Source organism: Salvelinus namaycush, chromosome 20 (genome assembly GCF_016432855.1).
Source record: "Salvelinus namaycush isolate Seneca chromosome 20, SaNama_1.0, whole genome shotgun sequence".
In the NCBI taxonomy this organism is placed as follows: Eukaryota; Metazoa; Chordata; class Actinopteri; order Salmoniformes; family Salmonidae; genus Salvelinus; species Salvelinus namaycush.
Window position 1 is genome coordinate 15,240,322 of NC_052326.1, and position 19,924 is coordinate 15,260,245.

A 19,924-nucleotide genomic window follows, 5' to 3' on the forward strand; every position below is an offset into this window, starting at 1 on the left:
CAGGCAGTGCAGGCGGTGTTGGACAGACGGCCGACTCTGACCTGCTGAGGCGCACAGTAGGCCTGGTGCGTGGTGCCGGAACTGGTGGTACCGGACTGGAGACACGCACCTCAAGGCTAGTGCGGGGAGCAGGAACAGGGCACACTGGACTCTCGATGCGCACTATAGGCCTGGTGCGTGGTACCGGCATGGTGGTACCGGGCTGAGGGCATGCACCTCAGGGCGAGTGCGGGGAGAAGGAACAGTGCGTACAGGGCTCTGGATACGCACAGTAGGCTTGGTGCGTGGTGCCAGAACTGGAGGTACTGGGCTGGAGACACGCACCATAGGGAGAGTGCGTGGAGGAGGAACAGGGCTCTGGAGACGCACTGGAAGCCTGGTGCGTGGTGTAGGCACTGGTGGTACTGGGCTGGGGCGGGGAGGTGGCGCCGGATAGACCGGACCGTGAAGGCGTACAGGAGCTCTTAAGCACCGAGCCTGCCCAACCTTACCTGGTTTAATGCTCCCCGTAGCCCGACCAGTGCGGGGAGGTGGAATAACCCGCACTGGGCTGTGTTGGCGAACCGGGGACACCATGCGTAAGGCTGGTGCCATGTATGCCGGCCCGAGGAGACGCACTGGAGACCAGACGCGTTGAGCCGGCTTCATGACACCTGGCTCGATGCCCACTCTAGCCCGGCCGATACGTGGAGCTGGAATGTACCGCACCGGGCTAAGCACACATACAGGAGACACTGTGCGCTTTTCCGCATAACACGGTGTCTGCCCGTACTCCCGCTCTCCACGGTAAGCACAGGAAGTGGGCGCAGGTTTCCTACCTGACTTCGCCACACTCCTCTTTAGCCCCCCCCAAGAAATTTTTGGGGTTTCTTCTCGGGCTTCCAGCCACGCTTCCGTGCTGCCTCCTCATACCACCGCTCCTGGGCTTTAGCTGCCTCCATCTCTTCACGAGAGCGGCGATATTCTCCAATGTTAGCCCAGTGTCCTTTTCCCTCCAGAATTTCCTCCCATGTCCAGGAGTCCTGTGTAATGGGCTGCTGCTGCTGCTGCTGCTGCTGCCCGGTGCTACGCTGCTTGGTCCGAGATTGGTGGGTGGTTCTGTAACGGCAGCCTTCCTCCTCTTCGTCTGAAGAGGAGGTGTAGCAGGGATCGGACCAAGACGCAGCGTAGCTCGTGTTCAACATGACTTTAATAAACAAGACGAAACTGTGAACACTTACAACTAACAAAATAACAAACGTGGCAAACCGAAACAGCCCTATCTGGTGCAGAGAAAACACAGAGACAGGAAACAACCACCCACAATCCCCAACACAAAACAAGCCACCTATATATGATTCCCAATCAGAGACAACACAAAACATCTGCCTCTGATTGAGAACCATATTAGGCCAAACATAGAAACGGACAAACAAGACACACAACATAGAATGCCCACCCAGCTCACGTCCTGACCAACACTAAAACAAGCAAAACACACAAGAACTATGGACAGAACGTGACAGTAGTGATCCTAACTGACCTAAGACAGGGAATTTTTACTAGGATTAAATGTCAGGAATTGTGAAAAACTGAGTTTAAATGTATTTGGCTAAGGTGTATGTAAACGTCCAACTTCAACTGTATGTGTATGCAGTTCCTTAAACATCCTGTGTTGTGTGATTAATCTTTTACCAGGTACTGCAGGAATGTCTAATGTCCAATGGCATGCCCATCTTTTTGTGAGAAATTACACTGGTCAATCAAAACATTTATAAAGTATTCATTTTAAAGTACAAATAGCACTCACTTTAGATTAGGGACTGCAAAAATACTTTACTAATGACTAGTAAATGGTTTATTAATGTAGCAGTAAGGATTAATAAATTATGAACACACAATTTATTAATGCCTTATGAATGGTTTATAATGGACTCTTCAAATAAAGTGTTACCGAACATTATAACCCTCTAATTTGTGTCTTCTCTCTGTTTGTACTGTCTCTTCAGCTGAGGAAATTACAAATGAATTGCAATTGCATTTCGGCCACTGCTTCTGTACTGCTGTGACTACAGCACTGGAACATGAAAATGTGCTACTGTGCCTGTTCAACAATAGATCTTTCCAACAGTGAATCTTTCAATCAGGAATGCTGGACTCTGGCTTTGTCTATTCTGGGACACTTTGAACCCACCCCCCTCTATGCACTCATACAAGGCACCATCTCCTCCTCTGCTCCTCTGGACTGAAGGTCAGGTCCACTGGGGCCAGAATTTGAGAGGCACCGTCCTAATAATAAGACTCATAACGTTCATAGACTAAAGCACACTAGTAGTTTTCCTTTTACATTTAGCACAGTAGAGTTCTCAGGAGTTGAGATATTTCACTTTCACAATATGGAGTACTGGCAATGTGCCATTATCTTTGCATAAGTCATTTATGACCACCTTGTGGAGACATTATGACAGAACACCAATATAAATTGTTACCAAAATATTACTGCTTTGCTATTTCATCAATACATTGCTCAAACATCTTCAGTGTGTCAGTATCTTCCACGTAGAGAATGTAGATGTACTGTCCGCCACCATGTTCAAACACAGAGCCGTTTGTCTCTATTAATATTGTGTGATGTATTTATAGAGCATGTTTAATGTCACACAGACGGGCTCCTGAAATAATCTCTTCTAAGGTTGCATCCTCCTGTGGCCACACACAATGGCAGACACCCCTGTTGGCTCCTCACAACAAAGAAGCCGCCTGGGCAATTACTGAGGGACAGAGTGAGCACATGGGCATCTCATTCACTTCCTGTTGCGCTGTGCAGACTTGAGCTTTTCAGGAACTTTTATTTAGAGAATAACATAACACTTGGTATTTTCATTGAGGACAAAAGTGACACTAGACAGGTTTTAGTGTCAACAAATAGATTTAATAAGCTACTACATATAATGGATAAGTGTGAAGTATTTTGTAAAATATACCGGACAATTGCATTCACAGGCAATAATAACTGTAAATAATTGTGAATAAACTATTTAATAGTAAACTATTAGTTAACCCTTGTGTAATAAGACAGTTATTTAGAATATATTTCAGGATGACACTTTATAGACCTATCTGCTCACAACGGTATTTTAACTTTTTAAACCCCTTATGTTTACAAATTCGTGGGCAACTTAAACGGCTTATCAGTGAAATGTATTGTGTTTCAGTCTAGTTAGAGGCAATTACGTATTGTCATTCTGCATGGTTGTCGACTAGATAGTGGTTCCACAGCTGACAGTGACACCAAAGTTTATAAAAGCAGTTCAATCGTATTATAATTATGTTTACCCCTTCACAATGTGTACCCTACATAAATTGTTACTGTAAAAATAGTCAGCTTGAGATAAAAACCTTGCTTTCCTTTTGTGTCAATTGAGACACGCGGTCACAACCAATAGGCGATGGAGGAGGTGGCATATGCTAATTAGGGACTAAGCTACTCTGACTGTGACCTTGAGAAAGACAATATAAAGCGCACACACTGTTCCAAATAGTCATCCCGTTGCAGGACCCTGTTTTGAGGTCAGTTTACAACTCGCCTGGTTTTGGGTTTTTACATCATTACACGCCTTTACGCACCGGTGCCATACCCATGTGTGGTTTTTTATACAATATATTTTTTAAATTCTTGCTGAAAAATGTATCTTGCTATTTCTGTGCTGCCTAAACTGTGCTGTCTTCTATTGTCAAGAATGGATTTACTCACTACATTACGCACGAATCGTAAATGTTGTTATTTGAGTGCGTTTTTGGTTTGGTCATGTTTCATTCCTACGTTTGTCCAAACTTAACTTTTTATGAATGAGGAAAAAGTTGACTCACTTAAATGTGAACCGTAATAAGAAAACAAAAGAATGCAAAGTAAATGTTCCTCTCTTTTCCAAGGAGTTTGACAAATCGTCTGTCCTGTCGGTGCTTCGTCGGCGTGTGGAGTTGCCATTGCGGTGATGTCCCGCTTTGATGCGAATGAGTTCGGAGAGGCTGGTCCTTTTCTATGCAAAACTGACCTGGAGTTGCTGACTGCGAAGACCATCGCGTTTGATGGTAAAAAGCGAGCATGGGTTCCAGACGAAAAGGAGGCTTACATTGAGGTTAAGATCAAGGAGCTCAACAGAGACCAAGTCATCGTTGAGACCAAAGATAGAAGGGTGAGTGCTGCGCTCAGGGATTTGACACAACCATTTACTCAGGTTTAGAAAATATGACTGCATTACCTCCTCACTGTGCAAAAACTGGTTGAATCAACGTTGTTTCCACGTCTTTAATAAGTATATATATGTGATGACGTTGAATCAATGTGGGAAAACTGATTGGATTTGCAAAAAGTCATCAACATAAGGGAATTTCGTATATTTGTCACCCACCTTTTAACCCAAGTCAAATAACATGTATTGTTTTGTTGATTTCACTTTGAATTCACGTTAGTTGACAACTCAACTAAATGTAAATCAAAACTAGACGTTGAACTGGCATCTGTTCCCAGTGGGTCATTTCTTTGCAAGTGTTTATAGATAGTTAAATACTAAATAAAATAATTAAATACTCATAATAAATATAATAAATCATTTATTCTGATACGTTATTATGAATCGTTTTTAAGAATAACATGGAATATAGGTTTGTAGTGACTGAATATGATATGACAACAGAACCAGAATATATATGACCACAGTTTTCCTTGCCCAAGGCCCCAGTCTCACTGACGTCTCTTCCTCCTTCCTCTCCCTAACTCTAGTCTCTTACAGTGAAGCAGGCGGACATCCAGCAGATAAATCCTCCTAAGTTTGACAGGATAGAGGATATGGCCATGCTGACACACCTCAACGAGGCCTCTGTGTTCTTCAACCTGCGCAGGCGCTACGCCGCATGGATGATCTACGTGAGTGACCCCACAGGGGCAATGGCGGGGTGGGACAGTTGTTCCATGCACTTCCTGGGATCCCTGAGTAGCCAGAACCACACGTCAGTCTGTTTTTAGGCCATATGAAATGAGACTGTCAGTTAGTGCCCCTCATCCTTCTATTATTGCTCAGTTGGGTCTTTTGGGGAACAACTTGATTAAACAGTATGTCAGAGGTGTTGAAACTATAGCCCAAGTATGATGAATTGGCTTATTCAACTCTCTCTCCACAGACCTACTCTGGGCTGTTCTGTGTGACAGTGAACCCATGCAAATGGCTGCCTGTCTACATCTCCCCTGTTGTCACTGCCTACAAAGGCAAGCGCCGCGCAGAGGTCCCGCCCCACGTCTACGCCATCGCAGACAACGCCTACAATGACATGCTGCGCAGTGAGTCACTCAGCACAAATAATACTCACACTCCTCCATGTTGTCAGAAACCTGATGCTTGCCACTAGAAGTCATGATAGTGCACACAAACTCCAGACAGTAATGGAATATAACGTGACTTAAGTAGAGCTTCACCAAAATACAAGTTGACGTAGTACTACTACTATTACACAAGCCTTTTCTAACAGTTCACTCTTTATGATATCTACACAGATCGCGTGAATCAGTCCATGCTCATCACGTAAGTAAAAACCCAAATCCACCTCAGAAAACTGTGCTCTAATCACTGTGATACCCTACCGTCTGCTGTTGTATCATACACTGCTAGCAAAAACAAGAAGAACAACTTGTGACGTTGGCCTTGTCTCTGTATGAGCAATCATAATGTATTCTAGGCCGTCCAAACACAGCCACTGTTTTAAAATGTGTATATAAAACAATGTTCTATTTTTTTTTGTGCTATAACTCAAGATGTCGAAACAGGAGTTTTTTTGGGGGGGGGGGCTAAAGATGTTGGTACTATTTTTTCTTTCAGCGAGAACATTCTGGTATTTTGTGCTTGGCTGCAGTATTTAGTCTAATTTTCTTGATTTGTGCATTTTTTACCTGTTTTATCTGCACATTTCCTTTCTTATCTATACTTGTCCCACACTCCTATAGCAGAGAATCCGGTGCTGGCAAAACTGTCAACACGAAACGTGTCATTCAGTATTTTGCCATTGTAGCAGCTCTTGGGGAAGCAGCTGCTAAAAAAGGAGTAAGGCCAATATGGCATTCCAGATTTTTTTTCCACCCCCTTTTACATTTTTTTGGGGTGTTTGGGACTCGCTAAATGTTTACCCTTTCCCTTTATGACTTCTTGGTCATATTCCGTCATTCAGCATCAAAACAGTGAATGTTAATATACATTTTTACTGTCCTTTGTGGCTCAAAGTCTACCCATGTTTGTCATGTATGCAGCCCTCTTTTGTTACTGCTTGTTCTCTTTCTCATTTTTTTTATCTTTATTTTTTTCATTCATTCAAGTCTTATATCTTTCCTTTTTGAAATGTTCTGTTGTTATTAACACCCGTTACAGCTCCACCATTTAGATTTTCCTCTCAATCCCATTTTGATTTTTCATTTAGATTTTCCTCGCTAAAATTTTTCTACGTTTTTTGTCCTTGTTGCTCAATATGCACTCCATTATTTCTCTCTAGGCACAAAGTTTCTTTATTTACTTTAGAATAAACATATTATTCAGCACTAACTAAATTGTATCATTGTCTACCTCCTCAGTATATGAAATGTTGCTGTAATTTTCTTTATTGACTGTGAAAGAGTTCAGAAAGAGCATAATACATTTACAATGATCTCAACCTCTTCCCTCAAAACAGGGTCCTGCAACCAAAACAGGGGTAAGTAAATTACATCATGATCAACCAATGTGGTCTCAGGGCAATTCTTATCTGTATGTAAATCTGTGATACTCCATTTAGTATGATATGTTACGTTATGTTACATTATGAATGGAATAGCGGTCGTACAATATCCTACAAATTCGATGACGTATCATACAGCTTACCGTACAATAGCATACGGATTGGATGATGTAACTTATCATACATCTTAGAGGACATATAGAATTTTTCACCTCTGAGACCAAGTTGCTTGTTGCGTCATAACAACAAAAGAGAATTACGGGAGAATTTACATTGGCGGTTAAGGTAACTAAGACAAAGGTTAAGAGAACTAAAACAACAAAAGGTTAGGTGAATTGGGTTAAGTTTAAAGTAAGGGTCAGGGGAAGGGTTAGCTAAAGTTATACAGTTATCCCCGACGCAACTCGAACATGCAACCTTTGGATTGCTAGACCAGGGGTTCTCAATGTGGGGTCCGCGGCCAGATCTCAAAATATATACAGTGCATTCGGAAAGCATTCAGACCCCTTCCTTTTTCCCACATTTTGTTACATTACAGCCTTATTCTAAACTTGATTATATTATTATTTTTCCTCATCAATATACACACAATGCCCTATAATGACAATGCAAAAACAGGTTTTAAGAAATTTTTGCAAATGTATAAAAAAGTTAAAACAGAAATACTTTATATATGTAAGTATTCAGACCCTTTGGTATGAGACTCGAAATTGAGCTCAGCTGCATCCTGTTTCCATTGATCATTCTTGAGATGTTTCTACAACTTGATTGGAGTTCACCTGTGGTAAATTCAATTGATTGGACATGATTTGGAAAGGCACATCTGTCTAAATAAGGTCTCACAGTTGACAGTGCATGTCAGAGCAAAAACCATGCCTTGAGGTAAAAGGAATTGTCCGTAGAGCTCCGAGAAAGGATTGTGTTGAGGCACAGATCTGGGGAAGGGTACTAAAACATTTCTGCAGCATTGAAGGTCCCAAGAACACAGTGGCCTCCATCATTCTTAAATGGAAGAAGTTTGGAACCACCAAGACTCTTCCTATACCTGGCTGCCAGGACAAACTGAGCAATCAGGGGAGAATGTCCTTGGTCAGGGAGGTGACCAAGAACCCGATGGTCACTCTGACAGAGCTCCAGAGTTCCTCTGTGGAGATGGGAGAACCTTCCAAAAGGCCAACTATCTCTGCAGCACTCCACCAAACAGGCCTTTATGTTAGAGTGGCCAGACGGAAGCCACTCCTCAGTAAAAAGCACATGACAGCCCGCTTGGAGTTTGCCAAAAGGTCCTCAAAGGACTCTCAGACCATGAGAAACAAGATTATCTGGTCTGATGAAACCAAGATTGAACTCTTTAGCCTGAATGCCAAGCGTCACATCTGGAGGAAACATGGCACCATCACTGTGGGGATGTTTTTCAGCGGCAGGGACTGGGAGACTAGTCAGGATTGAGGGAAAGATGAACGGAGCAAGGTACAGAGAGATCCTTGATGAAAACCAGAGTGCTCAGGAGCTTAGGCTGGGACGAAGGTTCACCTTCCAATAGGACAACGACCCTAAGCACACAGCCAAGACAACACAGGAGTGGCTTTGGGACAAGTCTCTGAATGTCCTTGAGTGGCCCAGCCAGAACCCAGACATGAACCCGATCGAACATCTCTGGAGAGACCTGAAAATAGCTGTGCAGCGACGCTCCCCATCCAACCTGACAGAGCTTGAGAGGATCTGCAGAGAAGAATGGGAGAAACTCCCCAAATACAGGTGTGCCAAGCTTGTAGCGTCATACCAAAGAAGACTTGAGGCTGTAATCGCTGCCAAAGGTGCTTCAACAAAGTACTGAGTAAAGGGTCTGAATACTTATGTAAATGTCATATTTAAGTTTTATTCTTTAATACATTCACAAACATTTATTCATTATGGGGTATTGTATGTAGATTGATGAGGATAAAAAAAAAGAAGTTTAGAATAAGGCTGTAACGTAACAAATTGTGGAAAAAGTTAAGGGGTCTGAATACTTTCCGAATGCATTGTATATATATAAAACATTAGGATTATTACTAACAACAACAGATTAAACACATGTTGGCCAAGGGATCGGTAGAATAAGTTTAGAGGGTGTAATACAATACTTTGTAATATTAATCTACAATTTATGTTCTTAACACTGGGCAACATGGGCCTGGGAAGCTCACAGGGATATTGGTTTCCACAGTACTCCACCAAATATAACAATTTTCAACTTATTACTTCTTGTATTCCCCAAAATGTGTTTTTTTAAGCATAAAAGCACTCTAATTTAAGCTTAATAACCGCAAAGTATTCTCTCTGCCTCATGGAAAAACATGTTGAATTGCAGGATATTATCTTTAAAGCTGCAACAACAAAATATCTCTGACACTTGACAAAATGTGCAGAAATGCTGGAAATTCGCTTGAAAACTGCAACATTTTCTCTCTGTTGCTAAGTGGCGGGCCTTTAAAATGTTCCTTCCATAGGTCTGAGACTTGGTTTGTCCGGCTATGTACTGCCAAAGTAAAAGTAAAACTCTTTGTATGCTATTTCTATCTCACTTGAGTTATGTTCGGATTATGAGGGGGTCCCTGATGAATTTTCTATCACAAATGGGGTCCCGGTCCCTAAAAAGTTTGAGAACCCCTGTACTAGACTGTCACAGATTACGCACATCCATCCTCCCTGACCAACCTTCCTATTTTCATGTTTGTCTTAAGTAACAAGACCATTAGTAAGTATCATACGTCTTGGAGGTGCTCAGAAATATGTAAAGTATATTTTGTATTGTTCTCAGGCCAGGCTTGATCAACTCCAGTGTGATCCCCAAAAGCAGTTCTGTCTAGTTGGGACTCAGTGTTAGTCCTGTACTTGTCTTGCTTCTCTGCTAGGGCACCTTGGAGGACCAGATCATTGAGGCTAACCCCGCCATGGAGGCATTTGGCAATGCCAAAACGCTGAGGAACGACAACTCGTACCGTTTTGTGAGTATACAAAATGAATGAAAGCTTTTGAAAAATGGATGGCAATAGCATAAATTAGTAGGTTGATTATACTCCATCTGCTTTATGTGATTGTTACTGTTTACTCTCCACCACTCCTACAGGGCAGGTTCATCAAGATCCACTTTGGGCCCACAGGGAAACTAGCCTCTGCAGATATTGATATATGTGAGTACCATCAAAAAGCAAAATGGGATGAGCTCATAACACCTGCATAAAGAGCCAAACTCTGCACACAAGTTTCTCTAAAACAGAATTTTCAGGGTGTGATAAATTAAAGATATGCCCATTCTTTCTCTCCTTTAGATCTTCTGGAAAAATCCAGAGTGATATTTCAGCAGCCTGGAGAGAAGCTACCATATCTACTACCAGATCATGTCCCAGAAGAAACCAGAACTTCTAGGTAAATTAGGATCAAATTCAATACTACCCAGAAAGTGTTAGTGTTAGGTGACCCATGGGTTTTGATTGACAAAGATTGTCTCCACCACAGACATACTGCTGGTGTCCACCAACCCGTACGACTACCACTTCTGCTCTCATGGCGTGACCAATGTGGAGAACATGGACGATGGAGGGGAGCTCATGGCCACCGATGTAAGAGCTCTTACTCTGCTATTCCTTACTGCTAGACCAACTATCAGTAAGGAATTTGTCAAATGTACTTGCTCCATTGATCAGCCTTGGTGAGTCATGACATCACTTACCCTGGTTTCTCCACAGAATGCCATGGACATCCTGAGGTTCACTCCTGATGAGAAGTATGGCTGCTATAAGATAGTGGGAGCAATCATGCACTTCGGCAACATGAAGTTCAAGCAGAAGCAGCGCGAGGAGCAGGCAGAGAATGATAGCACTGAAAGTAAGGGGGACTACCAATTTGAGATTTTGCATAAAAGTGGACTGTCTAAGACTAATAAGCAAGAGCAGATCAGGACCAATTCCATTGTAGCCTCCAACCAAGTGTGTTATGCATGTTTTTCATCATGTATATGTCCTGTGTGTTTGTCCAGGTGCTGACAAAGCCTCCTACCTGATGGGAGTCAGTTCAGCTGACCTCATCAAGGGGCTCCTGCACCCTAGGGTGAAGGTGGGGAACGAGTATGTGGTGAAGGGACAGAGCGTCGAACAGGTGAGGACTCACCACCGCACAGTTAGGACACAGCACTCAACAGCATCTGTACAGCTACAAATATTCACTTGTCTTGAAGTGAATTCAGCTTAATGTGTGTTCATTTACCTCAGTGCTGAGCATGTCTGCAGGGATAGCTTCTTAATCCTCTATTGATCAATATATTCACCAGACTCTAGAAACTGGTATCCAAGCAACAGAGTGTTATCCATGTGAATGACAGTTGTGTGACCTGTGTGTGTGTGTGTGTGTGTGTGTGTGTGTGTGTGTGTGTGTGTGTGTGTGTGTGTGTGTGTGTGTGTGTGTGTGTGTGTGTGTGTGTGTGTGTGTGTGTGTGTGTGTGTGTGTGTGTGTGTGTTGTAGGTTAACTATTCCGTCGGAGCTCTGGCCAAAGCCACTTACTATATGTATATGTATGTTCAAATGGCTGGTGGGACGCATCAACAAGACCCTGTACAAATCCCTGCCTTGCCAGTTCTTTATCGGAGTGCTGGATATAGCTGGCTTTGAGATCTTTGATGTAAGTCTTTCCTCACAACAATTTTCACAGAATGTTTTAATTCACTCTCTTCCTGGATCTTAAACCGATTTTTTTGTGTGTGGTCTGTAAATATCAACATTCTTTTTCAGCTTCATTTCACAAGACTAAAATCTGAAGTGCTTATTCCACTCGATATGCTTATTCCGAACCCCTGTCCCTCTTTCATTTCAGCTCAACAGCTTTGAGCAGCTATGCCTCAACTTCACCAATGAGAAACTGCAACAGTATTTCAACCACCACATGTTCATCCTGGAGGAGGAGGAGTACGAACGGGAGGTTATTGAGTGGACCTTTATAGACTTCGGACTCGACCTACAGGCTGGCATTGACCTCATAGAGAAGGTATGGGGAGCTACCACTTCTCAAAGACTTTGCATTAACATTAGAAATGAACAAGAACTTCCCACATCGGATGAGGTATTGAACCCAATGATGTGTTTGCTTGCTAATATGTTTCATGATAGGATCCTGCATGTGTGTTTGTTCCTGCAGAATTTGTTGTATGTATTGTATTATATTTGATTGCATGATCCATTTCAGATTCACAACATGTATGTTTAATTGAGCTTTGTTTCTTCTGCCTCTGGGGATCATGTCCGTCCTTGAAGAGGAGTGCATGTTCCCCAAGGCTACAGACAACAGCTTTAAAGCCAAGATGTACGACAACCACATTGGAAAGTCAGCTAACTTCCAGAAACCGCGGCCCGATAAGAAGCGCAAATATGAGGCCCACTTTGAGCTGATGCACTACGCTGGAGTGGTGTATGTATGAATGGTATAATATTACAATACAATTGAAACAAACCAATAACTTGACAATCATGAATATATATACAACACAGAAAGTAAAAAAGGAAACAAACGTTTCATTTTTCACCTACAACTTTCATTAGGATTTTTTTGGCAGTAGTTAGAGCAACTTTTAGCCACATGAGCTTCTCAATCCATCAAAATCCTTAGTGATATTCACTCAAAACCGAGCAGGATTTGAAAGTATTGTGATATCTCCTTTCTATACCCCTCTTTCCAGAAAACGATGTGTCCTCCTAATTATCGTGTAGTGTATGTGAAAATATGATCTAGAAAGTATGTTAACGGTTGACCTCATCCTGACACTCCAGGTACCATACAACGTCATTGGGTGGCTGGACAAAAACAAAGACCTGTTGAATGAGACGGTGGTGGTGGGCTTCCAGAAGTCCTCCAACAAGCTGCTGTCGTGCCTCCATGAAAACTATGTTGGCTCTGACTCAGACCAAAAGACTGGAGGAAAGGAGAAGAGGAAGAAGGCTGCCTCTTTCCAGACCATGTCACAGCTGTATGAGGTGAGAGTGACAATTTACTCTATCAACAAAATGCTGGCTAAATTGACAATATCACAAGCTAATCTAATGTGATCCAGCTGGATTATACTTTATCTACTGTAGTAGACAGTAAAACTATACAAGTCATTAAGGTGTAATAAACAAACAGAAAGGATATAGCTAGTTAGGCAGTGAAGCTGCATCAACATTGAGAGATCATCTATCCTGTGCTGAGAAGGAGACAGTTAAGACTTGCAGTGATGTTTAGGGAAATGATCACATGAACATCACTTTAAGTCTGTGCTGGCTCCATTCTCATAAACATCACATACTGTATCCTCCCTGAAGTCAATGGAAGAGCTACAGCTGTGCACCATAACTGAAAGTGTGAGGGAGAATTTGTTTTCATAAACTGCTGCAATAACTTAGATATTTGCTGATGTTGTAAACACTGAACCTACATTGAGCAACATTCCCATCGTCAATGCTAGCTTAGGTTTTCATTCTCTCCATCCGTTATGTGTGCTTCTCTGTCTGCAGGAGAACCTGAACAAGCTGATGACTAACCTTCGCTGCACTCAGCCACACTTTGTGCGTTGCCTTATCCCCAACAAGACCAAGACCCCAGGTACGCCACAGTACAACATTCAACTGAGATCCAAGGGAGTCTGAGTGCCAAGGAAATCTGAGGAACATCTTGTTTACTGTAAGTGCTCCAGAGAGCATCCTCTACTCTGATTGATTACCTCCTCTCCCCCGGTCCTCTGCAGGGATCATGGATTTCTTCATGGTGCTGCACCAGCTTCGCTGTAACGGTGTGCTGGAGGGCATTAGGATATGCAGGAAGGGATTTCCAAACCGTATCATATACGCAGAGTTCAAACAGCGGTGAGTGTGATAACACACGTTCATTCCCACAACACACACATAAAAAAAGACATTTGGAATTAATCATACAATACAATGTTGTTGTTTTTTACTAACAGCTATCACATCCTGAACCCACATGCCTTCCCCGATGATACGTTTGTGGACAGCAGGAAAGAAACAGAGAAACGGCTCTGGTCCCTAGATATTGACCACAACCAGTACAAATTTGGACACACCAAGGTAGGAGGCTGAGGCTTTACATTTCCATGTTTTGTCAATGAATCACATTAACACACATTTTGTCTACAGGCAAATTAAGTTGCATTTGATCTTCCTGACTGGGTGTTCTCCTCCTGTAGGTGTTCTTTAAGGTGGGGCTGCTGGAGGAGATGAGGGATGAGTGTCTGGCCAAGGTCCTCACGCTGCTCCAGGCTGTCAGCCGAGGCAAGATCATGAGGATGGAGCTCCAGAATATGATGACCAGGAAGTAAGGGACCATGGCTTCATTTGATTTGATCCTTTCAAGTGCTCTAGTAGAGTACCTAAATGAAGTCAGGTGTACTTATGATCTGAGAGTATTTGGTCAACATTTAAACCCAGAGAGATTTGATCATGGCATTTTTTTGGAACCATTCATAGTAAGATAAAGACATCAGTATAAACAAACCAACTCCTCCACCAGTTGCTTCCTCCAACAGGTTCAATAGTAATATGATCAGTTGCTCCCTTTCAGTTTGTGATATATTATAACTTTGTGCACGCTCCCATGGTGTAGTACAGGGCTATTCAACTATATTCTTATGCGGGCCAGATGTAAAAAAAGGTTTATTGCAGGGGGGCCAGACAATTTCCACATTCTTTGGAAGAACTGTAAAAAAGCAACGCACAACCACCAATAAAGCACATTTCTTCAAATGAAACGTCACTAAAAGTAGTTAGGAAAGGAGGAGGGCGCTCAACCAACGTGAGTCGAGGTGCAACCCCCGAATTTGATCATCAGTGAAAAGGAAAAGGAGCAACGCTCGCTCACCAAAACTAAGCATCTCAATAAATAACACAAAACATGTCAAATCAGGTACTGCCAAATTCCAGTCGGAAGGAAGTATGCTTTGAATTCATTTCCCTTTGTCATTAGGTGCACTTTGAGTCACACTCCCTTCTAACGAGTCCTACGAGTCTCAGAGAGGGAAACAGAATGCACGTACATACGTGTTCCTTGGAGTCAGAGCTTTCAGGAATGGGGTCATAATATTTTGTAGCTTAAACTGAGGCTAGATCCAAATTCATATGAAGAAAAAATAAATCAACACGCCAGAGGTGCTAGAAACCTCTAAAAAATGCTAGAAAAAACACTATAGACAACCACTATAGTGCTTGTCGTTTTGGTACTGAACGTCAAAATTGTGCAGGGAATTTTTTGCAGAACTTTTATTAAATGTTCAGAATTGATCAAAGGGCGAGTATAAATTAATACATGGGCTGGATCTGGCCCGCGGGCCGCCAGTTGAATGGTCTAGTATGTGTGGTATGCAAGGGCAATGTTAGCGGCGTGTGTGAGGCGTGTGCTTGTCCATGTATGGTTACCCTGCATGTGTGTGGCCCCCACGGTAATATTGACCCCATTACCTCCCTCACACACACTCCTCCCCACCCGTCCCGGTCCCTCTCCCCTCTCTGCTCTCCCTAAATTAAACAATGCTGACGGTGTCCTTAGAGCTAGGTGGCGACATGTGCAAAGTGGCAGCTGCTAGGGCCCACCCTAAAAATACAACCCCCCCGCCTGCCCCGTGGCCCTTGGCCTCTTTTGTCCCAGGCGCCTGCAGTTCTAAGTAAGCACATAGATGGAATATGTGGCGGGTGACAGATGATTAAAGCCTGCTGTTTGATAGAGAGCTTTAGTTTCTAAATAAACACATAGACACTCACCTTTGAGAGGCAGAGCATGGAGTCATGTCAGAAATGCAATCATACTCATACCACAGCCACCTCCCCATTCACTCTGCTACCCCCGACACCCTGCCTGACCATGGCCCTGTACTCACTCAGGCACACATTCACAACTCTGACAGGCAGTGCCTGACCAGGTTGCAAAAATGTCTTGTATCTAAAAGGATTCTTCAGCTGTCCCCATAAGAGAACCCTTTTTGGTTCCAGGTAGAACCATTTTTGGTTCTACCTGGATGGCGACTCACACCCCTAGATATATGCAACCACACTATTTGAAAAAAAGCGAGAACCCTTTGGAGAATCCTTTTGGGTTCCATGTAGAACCCTCTGTAAAATGGGTTCTACCTGGAACCAAAATGGGTTCTCCAAAGGGTTCTCCTATAACCCTTTTTGGTTCTAGATAGCACTTTTTTTCAAATATTGTAGTTGCATATGTCTAGGGGTGTGAGACGCCATCCTTATTTTGAAAATCTTCAGCCTTTGGTTGATCCAAGACATTAAACATGTCATGAAGGATGCCAGATTGCATAATTATTCCAGCTTTAATTTGCCTAACAATAAGGGAACTCATAATTATGATGAGACAGACTAGGTCAATTACAAGCTGTGGTGAATTTCTAACCAGACATTTTCACTTGGTCAAAAAATACAGTTTAATTATTTATGTGTGGTAATTGTTCATTTAGTAGGAACGGTAGAGAGACCCTCAAAGTATAAGATAAAGATAAACCTCAACGTAAATTTGATCTTTTCTAATTTAAGAAAAAAACAATGTCTTTGAGCCACACAGCTAAGGAGGTATAGGCGCTGAGGATTTCCAACTCAGCAGAATTCTGTGACGGCTCAGCACAGTTGTGAATGCAATAGCATAAGGGTGTTTTTCCACATTTTGTTACGCTACTGCTTATTCTAAAATTGATTAAATCTACACACAATACCCCATAATGACAAAGCAAAACATGTATAAAAAATGTAAAACAGAAATACCTTACATAAGTATACAGAGCCTTTGCTATGAGACTCAAAATTGAGCTCAGGTGCATCCTGTTTCCATTGATCATCATTGAGATGTTTCTACAACTTGATTGGAGTCCACCTATCAATATAAGGTCCCGCAATTGACAGTGCATGTCAGATCAAAAACCAAGCCACGAGGTAGAAGGAATTGTTCGTAGAGCTCCGAGACAGGATTGTGTCGAGGCACAGAGGGTACCCAAAAATGTCTGCAGCATTGAAGATCACCAAGAACACAGTGGCTTCCATCATTCTTAAATGGAAGAAGTTTGGAACCACCAAGACTATTCCTAAACCTGTCCGTCCGGCCAAACTGAGCAACCGGGGGAGAAGGGCCTAGGTCAGGGATGTTACCAAGAACCCGATGGTCATTCTGACAGTGCTCCTGAGTTCTTCTGTTGAGATGGGAGAATTTTCCAGAAGGACAACCATCTCTGCAGCACTCCACCAATCAGGCCTTTATGGTAGAGTGGCCAGGCAGAGGCCACTCCTCGGTAAAAAAGCACATGACAGCCCACTTGGAGTTTACCAAAAGGCACCTAAAGACTTTCAGACCATGACATTCTCTGGTCTGGTGAAACCAAGATTGAACACGTTGGCCTGAATGCCAAGTGTCACGTCTGGAGGAAACCTGGCACCATCCCTACGGTGAAGCATGGTGGTGGCAGCATCATGCTGTGGGGATGTTTTTCAGCGGCAGGGATTGAGAGACTAGTCAGGATTGAGGGAAAGATGAACTGAACAAAGTACAGAGAGATCCTTGATGAAAACCTGCTCCAGAGTGCTCAGGACCTCAGACTGGACAACGACCCTAAGCACACAGCCAAGACAATGCAGGAGTGGTTTCGGGACAAGTCTCTGAACGTCTGAGTGGCCCAGCCAGAGCACGGACATGAACCTGATCGAAATAGCTGTGCAGCGACGCTCCCCATCCAGCCTGACAGAGCTTGAGAGGATCTGCAGAGAAGAATGGGAGAAACTCCCCAAATACAGGTGTGCCAAGCTTGTAATGTCCTACCCAAGAAGACTTGAGGCTGTAATCGCTGCCAAGTTGCTTCAACATAGTACTGAGTAAAATGTCAGAATAAATGTGATATCAGTTGTTTTTTTTTAATACATTTGCTAAAATTTCTAAAAACCTGTTTTTGCTTTGTCATTATGGGGTATTGTGTGTAGATTGAAAAAGGATTTTATCAATTTTAGAATAAGGTTGTAACGTAACAAAATGTGGAAAAAGAGAAGGGGTCTGAATACTTCCCAAATGCACTGTAAATGGGGTCTTCTACATCTCTAAAAATAGCAACATGGGGTGATGGTTGAAGTTGAATAGCTAGAACCTGTGATGAGATTTAAAAGATCGAAGTCCAGAAGCTCATCATTTTGGAGCAAGACCAGAACATGTGTGTGAGGTTAGCAGGAGACTGGGCCCAACGTCCACACTTGTCATCTAAGTCAGGGTATAAGTCAGGTATGGATTTGCTCATATGAACTCGATGGAGCACCTTAAACTGGTTGAGTCCAAGTCAAGCACAGGAAGAAGACAGAAAAAGCCCTAATTCTGACCTCTACTTACTTCCTGTTTCCAGGGAGGCTCTGGTGATCATCCAGTGGAACATCCGGGCCTTCAACACGGTGAAGCACTGGCAATGGATGATGCTCTTCTTCAAGATCAAGCCTCTGCTAAAGAGCGCCACCACAGAGAAGGAGATGGCCACTCTAAAGGAAGAGTTGGCCAGGCTGAAGGAGGCCCTGGAGAAGTTAGAGGTAAAACGTAAAGAGCTGGAGAAGAAGCAGGTCAGTCTGATCCAAGAGAAGAATGACCTCTCTCTGGAGCTGCAGGCAGTAAGTTCCCACAGACTGACGGCGATGCACGCATTTACTACCTCCTACAGCATGGTACCATTAGGGCTCCAATGTCACCTCCCATTTCTCCCTCTCTCTCTCCCTGCAGGAGCAGGAAAACCTGGCGGACACGGAGGACGGCTGTGACCTCCTGATCAAGGCTAAGATCCAGCTGGAGGCCAAGGTCAAAGAGATGATGGAGAGGCTGGAGGACGAGGAGGGGATGAACGCCTGCGTGCTCGCCAAGATATGCAAGCTAGAGGACGAGTGTTCTGAGCTGAAGAAAGACAACGATGACATAGAGATCACCATGACCAAGGTGGAGAAGGAGAAACACACCACTGAGAACAGGGTGAGGAGATTAGAGGATCACAGAGAAGGGACCTGCGTTCTATCCAGGGGGTGTACTTGTACATCATGCTGCCTCGCGCTACAGAAACAGGAGATAAGCTGCTGCTTCTATGAGCCGCTCCAGGTCGGCAGGTTGGCGTTTATTTGGATGAATCTTATCCTGGTGGCAGAGCTGAGCGATTTCCACTAGATGGGCCAGCGTCAGAGTCAAATTTGGCTATTTACCGAAAAAATGCATGTAAACAAAAATTTGATTTTTGGTCTTATTTTAAGGTTAGGCATGAGGTTAAAAGTGTGTTTACTGTTTAGGTTTAAAATCTGATTTTATGACTTTGTGGCTGTGCCAGGTAGTGACTACCCTGCAGAGATGCCTCCAGTACATGAGTCATCCCAATAAATGGCAACCTGCTCCAGCCAAGGCTTGTGCAAGGCTACTTCACTTACTTGGTTAAAGTTGTTCACCAATATTGGACGGTGAGTGTAGATCAGTGATCTGATAGTCTCCCATCAACAGGTGAAAAAGTTGGAGAATGAGCTGGAGTCTGAGCAGAAGAGGAGCCAGGAGTTCCAGAAGGGAGTCCGCAAGTATGAGAGGAGGATCAAAGAGCTCACCTACCAGGTACTGAAACATACCACATGATTGTATGTACTGTTTATTGAAAGAGCTGCCTGGCCTGTCAGGTGTTGGGATGTGATGTAGTGCGTCATGCTGCCCTCTGCTGTTTGTTTTTGTCCTTGCAGACAGGAGGACAGTAAGAACCTGGCCCGTTCTCAGGAGCTCATAGACAAGCTGCAGGCCAAGGTGAAGAGCTACAAGAGGCAGGCTAAGGAAGCGGTAAGTCCCCCACAACATTTCAAGTTTTCATTTCAACTGTTGTGTTACTGTATGAAATGTGGGTCTGTTTCCAAATGGCCTACAGTGGTATGATCTAGTTCCCTGCTCTCTGTCTTCTCCTCTCAGGAGGAACAAGCCAACTCCAATCTGACCAAGTTCAGGAAGATCCAGCATGAACTGGACGATGCAGAGGGCCGAGACCACTGTCAACAAGCTCCGTGTTCGCACTCGGGACCAAGGGCCCAAGGTCAGTACTACACTTTATGGACGATACCAGTAAATTGTGATAGATCACATAACATGGTCTTCTCCGGAGTATTTATTCCCATGCCCTCTGTATTA

At 43.4% G+C, this 19,924-nt stretch overlaps 1 protein-coding gene across 1 annotated transcript; it reads left to right on the forward strand.

Moving 5' to 3' along the window:
- The first annotated feature begins 3,510 nt into the window (after window positions 1-3,510).
- Window positions 3,511-19,825, forward strand: LOC120065070 (myosin-7B-like). The gene is given in 28 exon segments (XM_039015756.1): window positions 3,511-3,549; window positions 3,913-4,175; window positions 4,763-4,906; window positions 5,161-5,317; window positions 5,531-5,558; window positions 5,978-6,074; window positions 6,694-6,714; window positions 9,636-9,728; window positions 9,851-9,914; window positions 10,053-10,089; window positions 10,091-10,149; window positions 10,240-10,343; window positions 10,470-10,608; window positions 10,760-10,878; window positions 11,242-11,286; window positions 11,288-11,398; window positions 11,591-11,760; window positions 11,999-12,179; window positions 12,541-12,744; window positions 13,264-13,351; window positions 13,494-13,611; window positions 13,710-13,833; window positions 13,953-14,080; window positions 18,141-18,396; window positions 18,506-18,748; window positions 19,262-19,366; window positions 19,489-19,582; window positions 19,709-19,825. Coding segments are annotated over 26 exon segments (3,051 nt in total). The 5' UTR covers window positions 3,511-3,549; window positions 3,913-3,974; the 3' UTR covers window positions 19,504-19,582; window positions 19,709-19,825.
- Window positions 19,826-19,924: the final 99 nt, after the last annotated feature.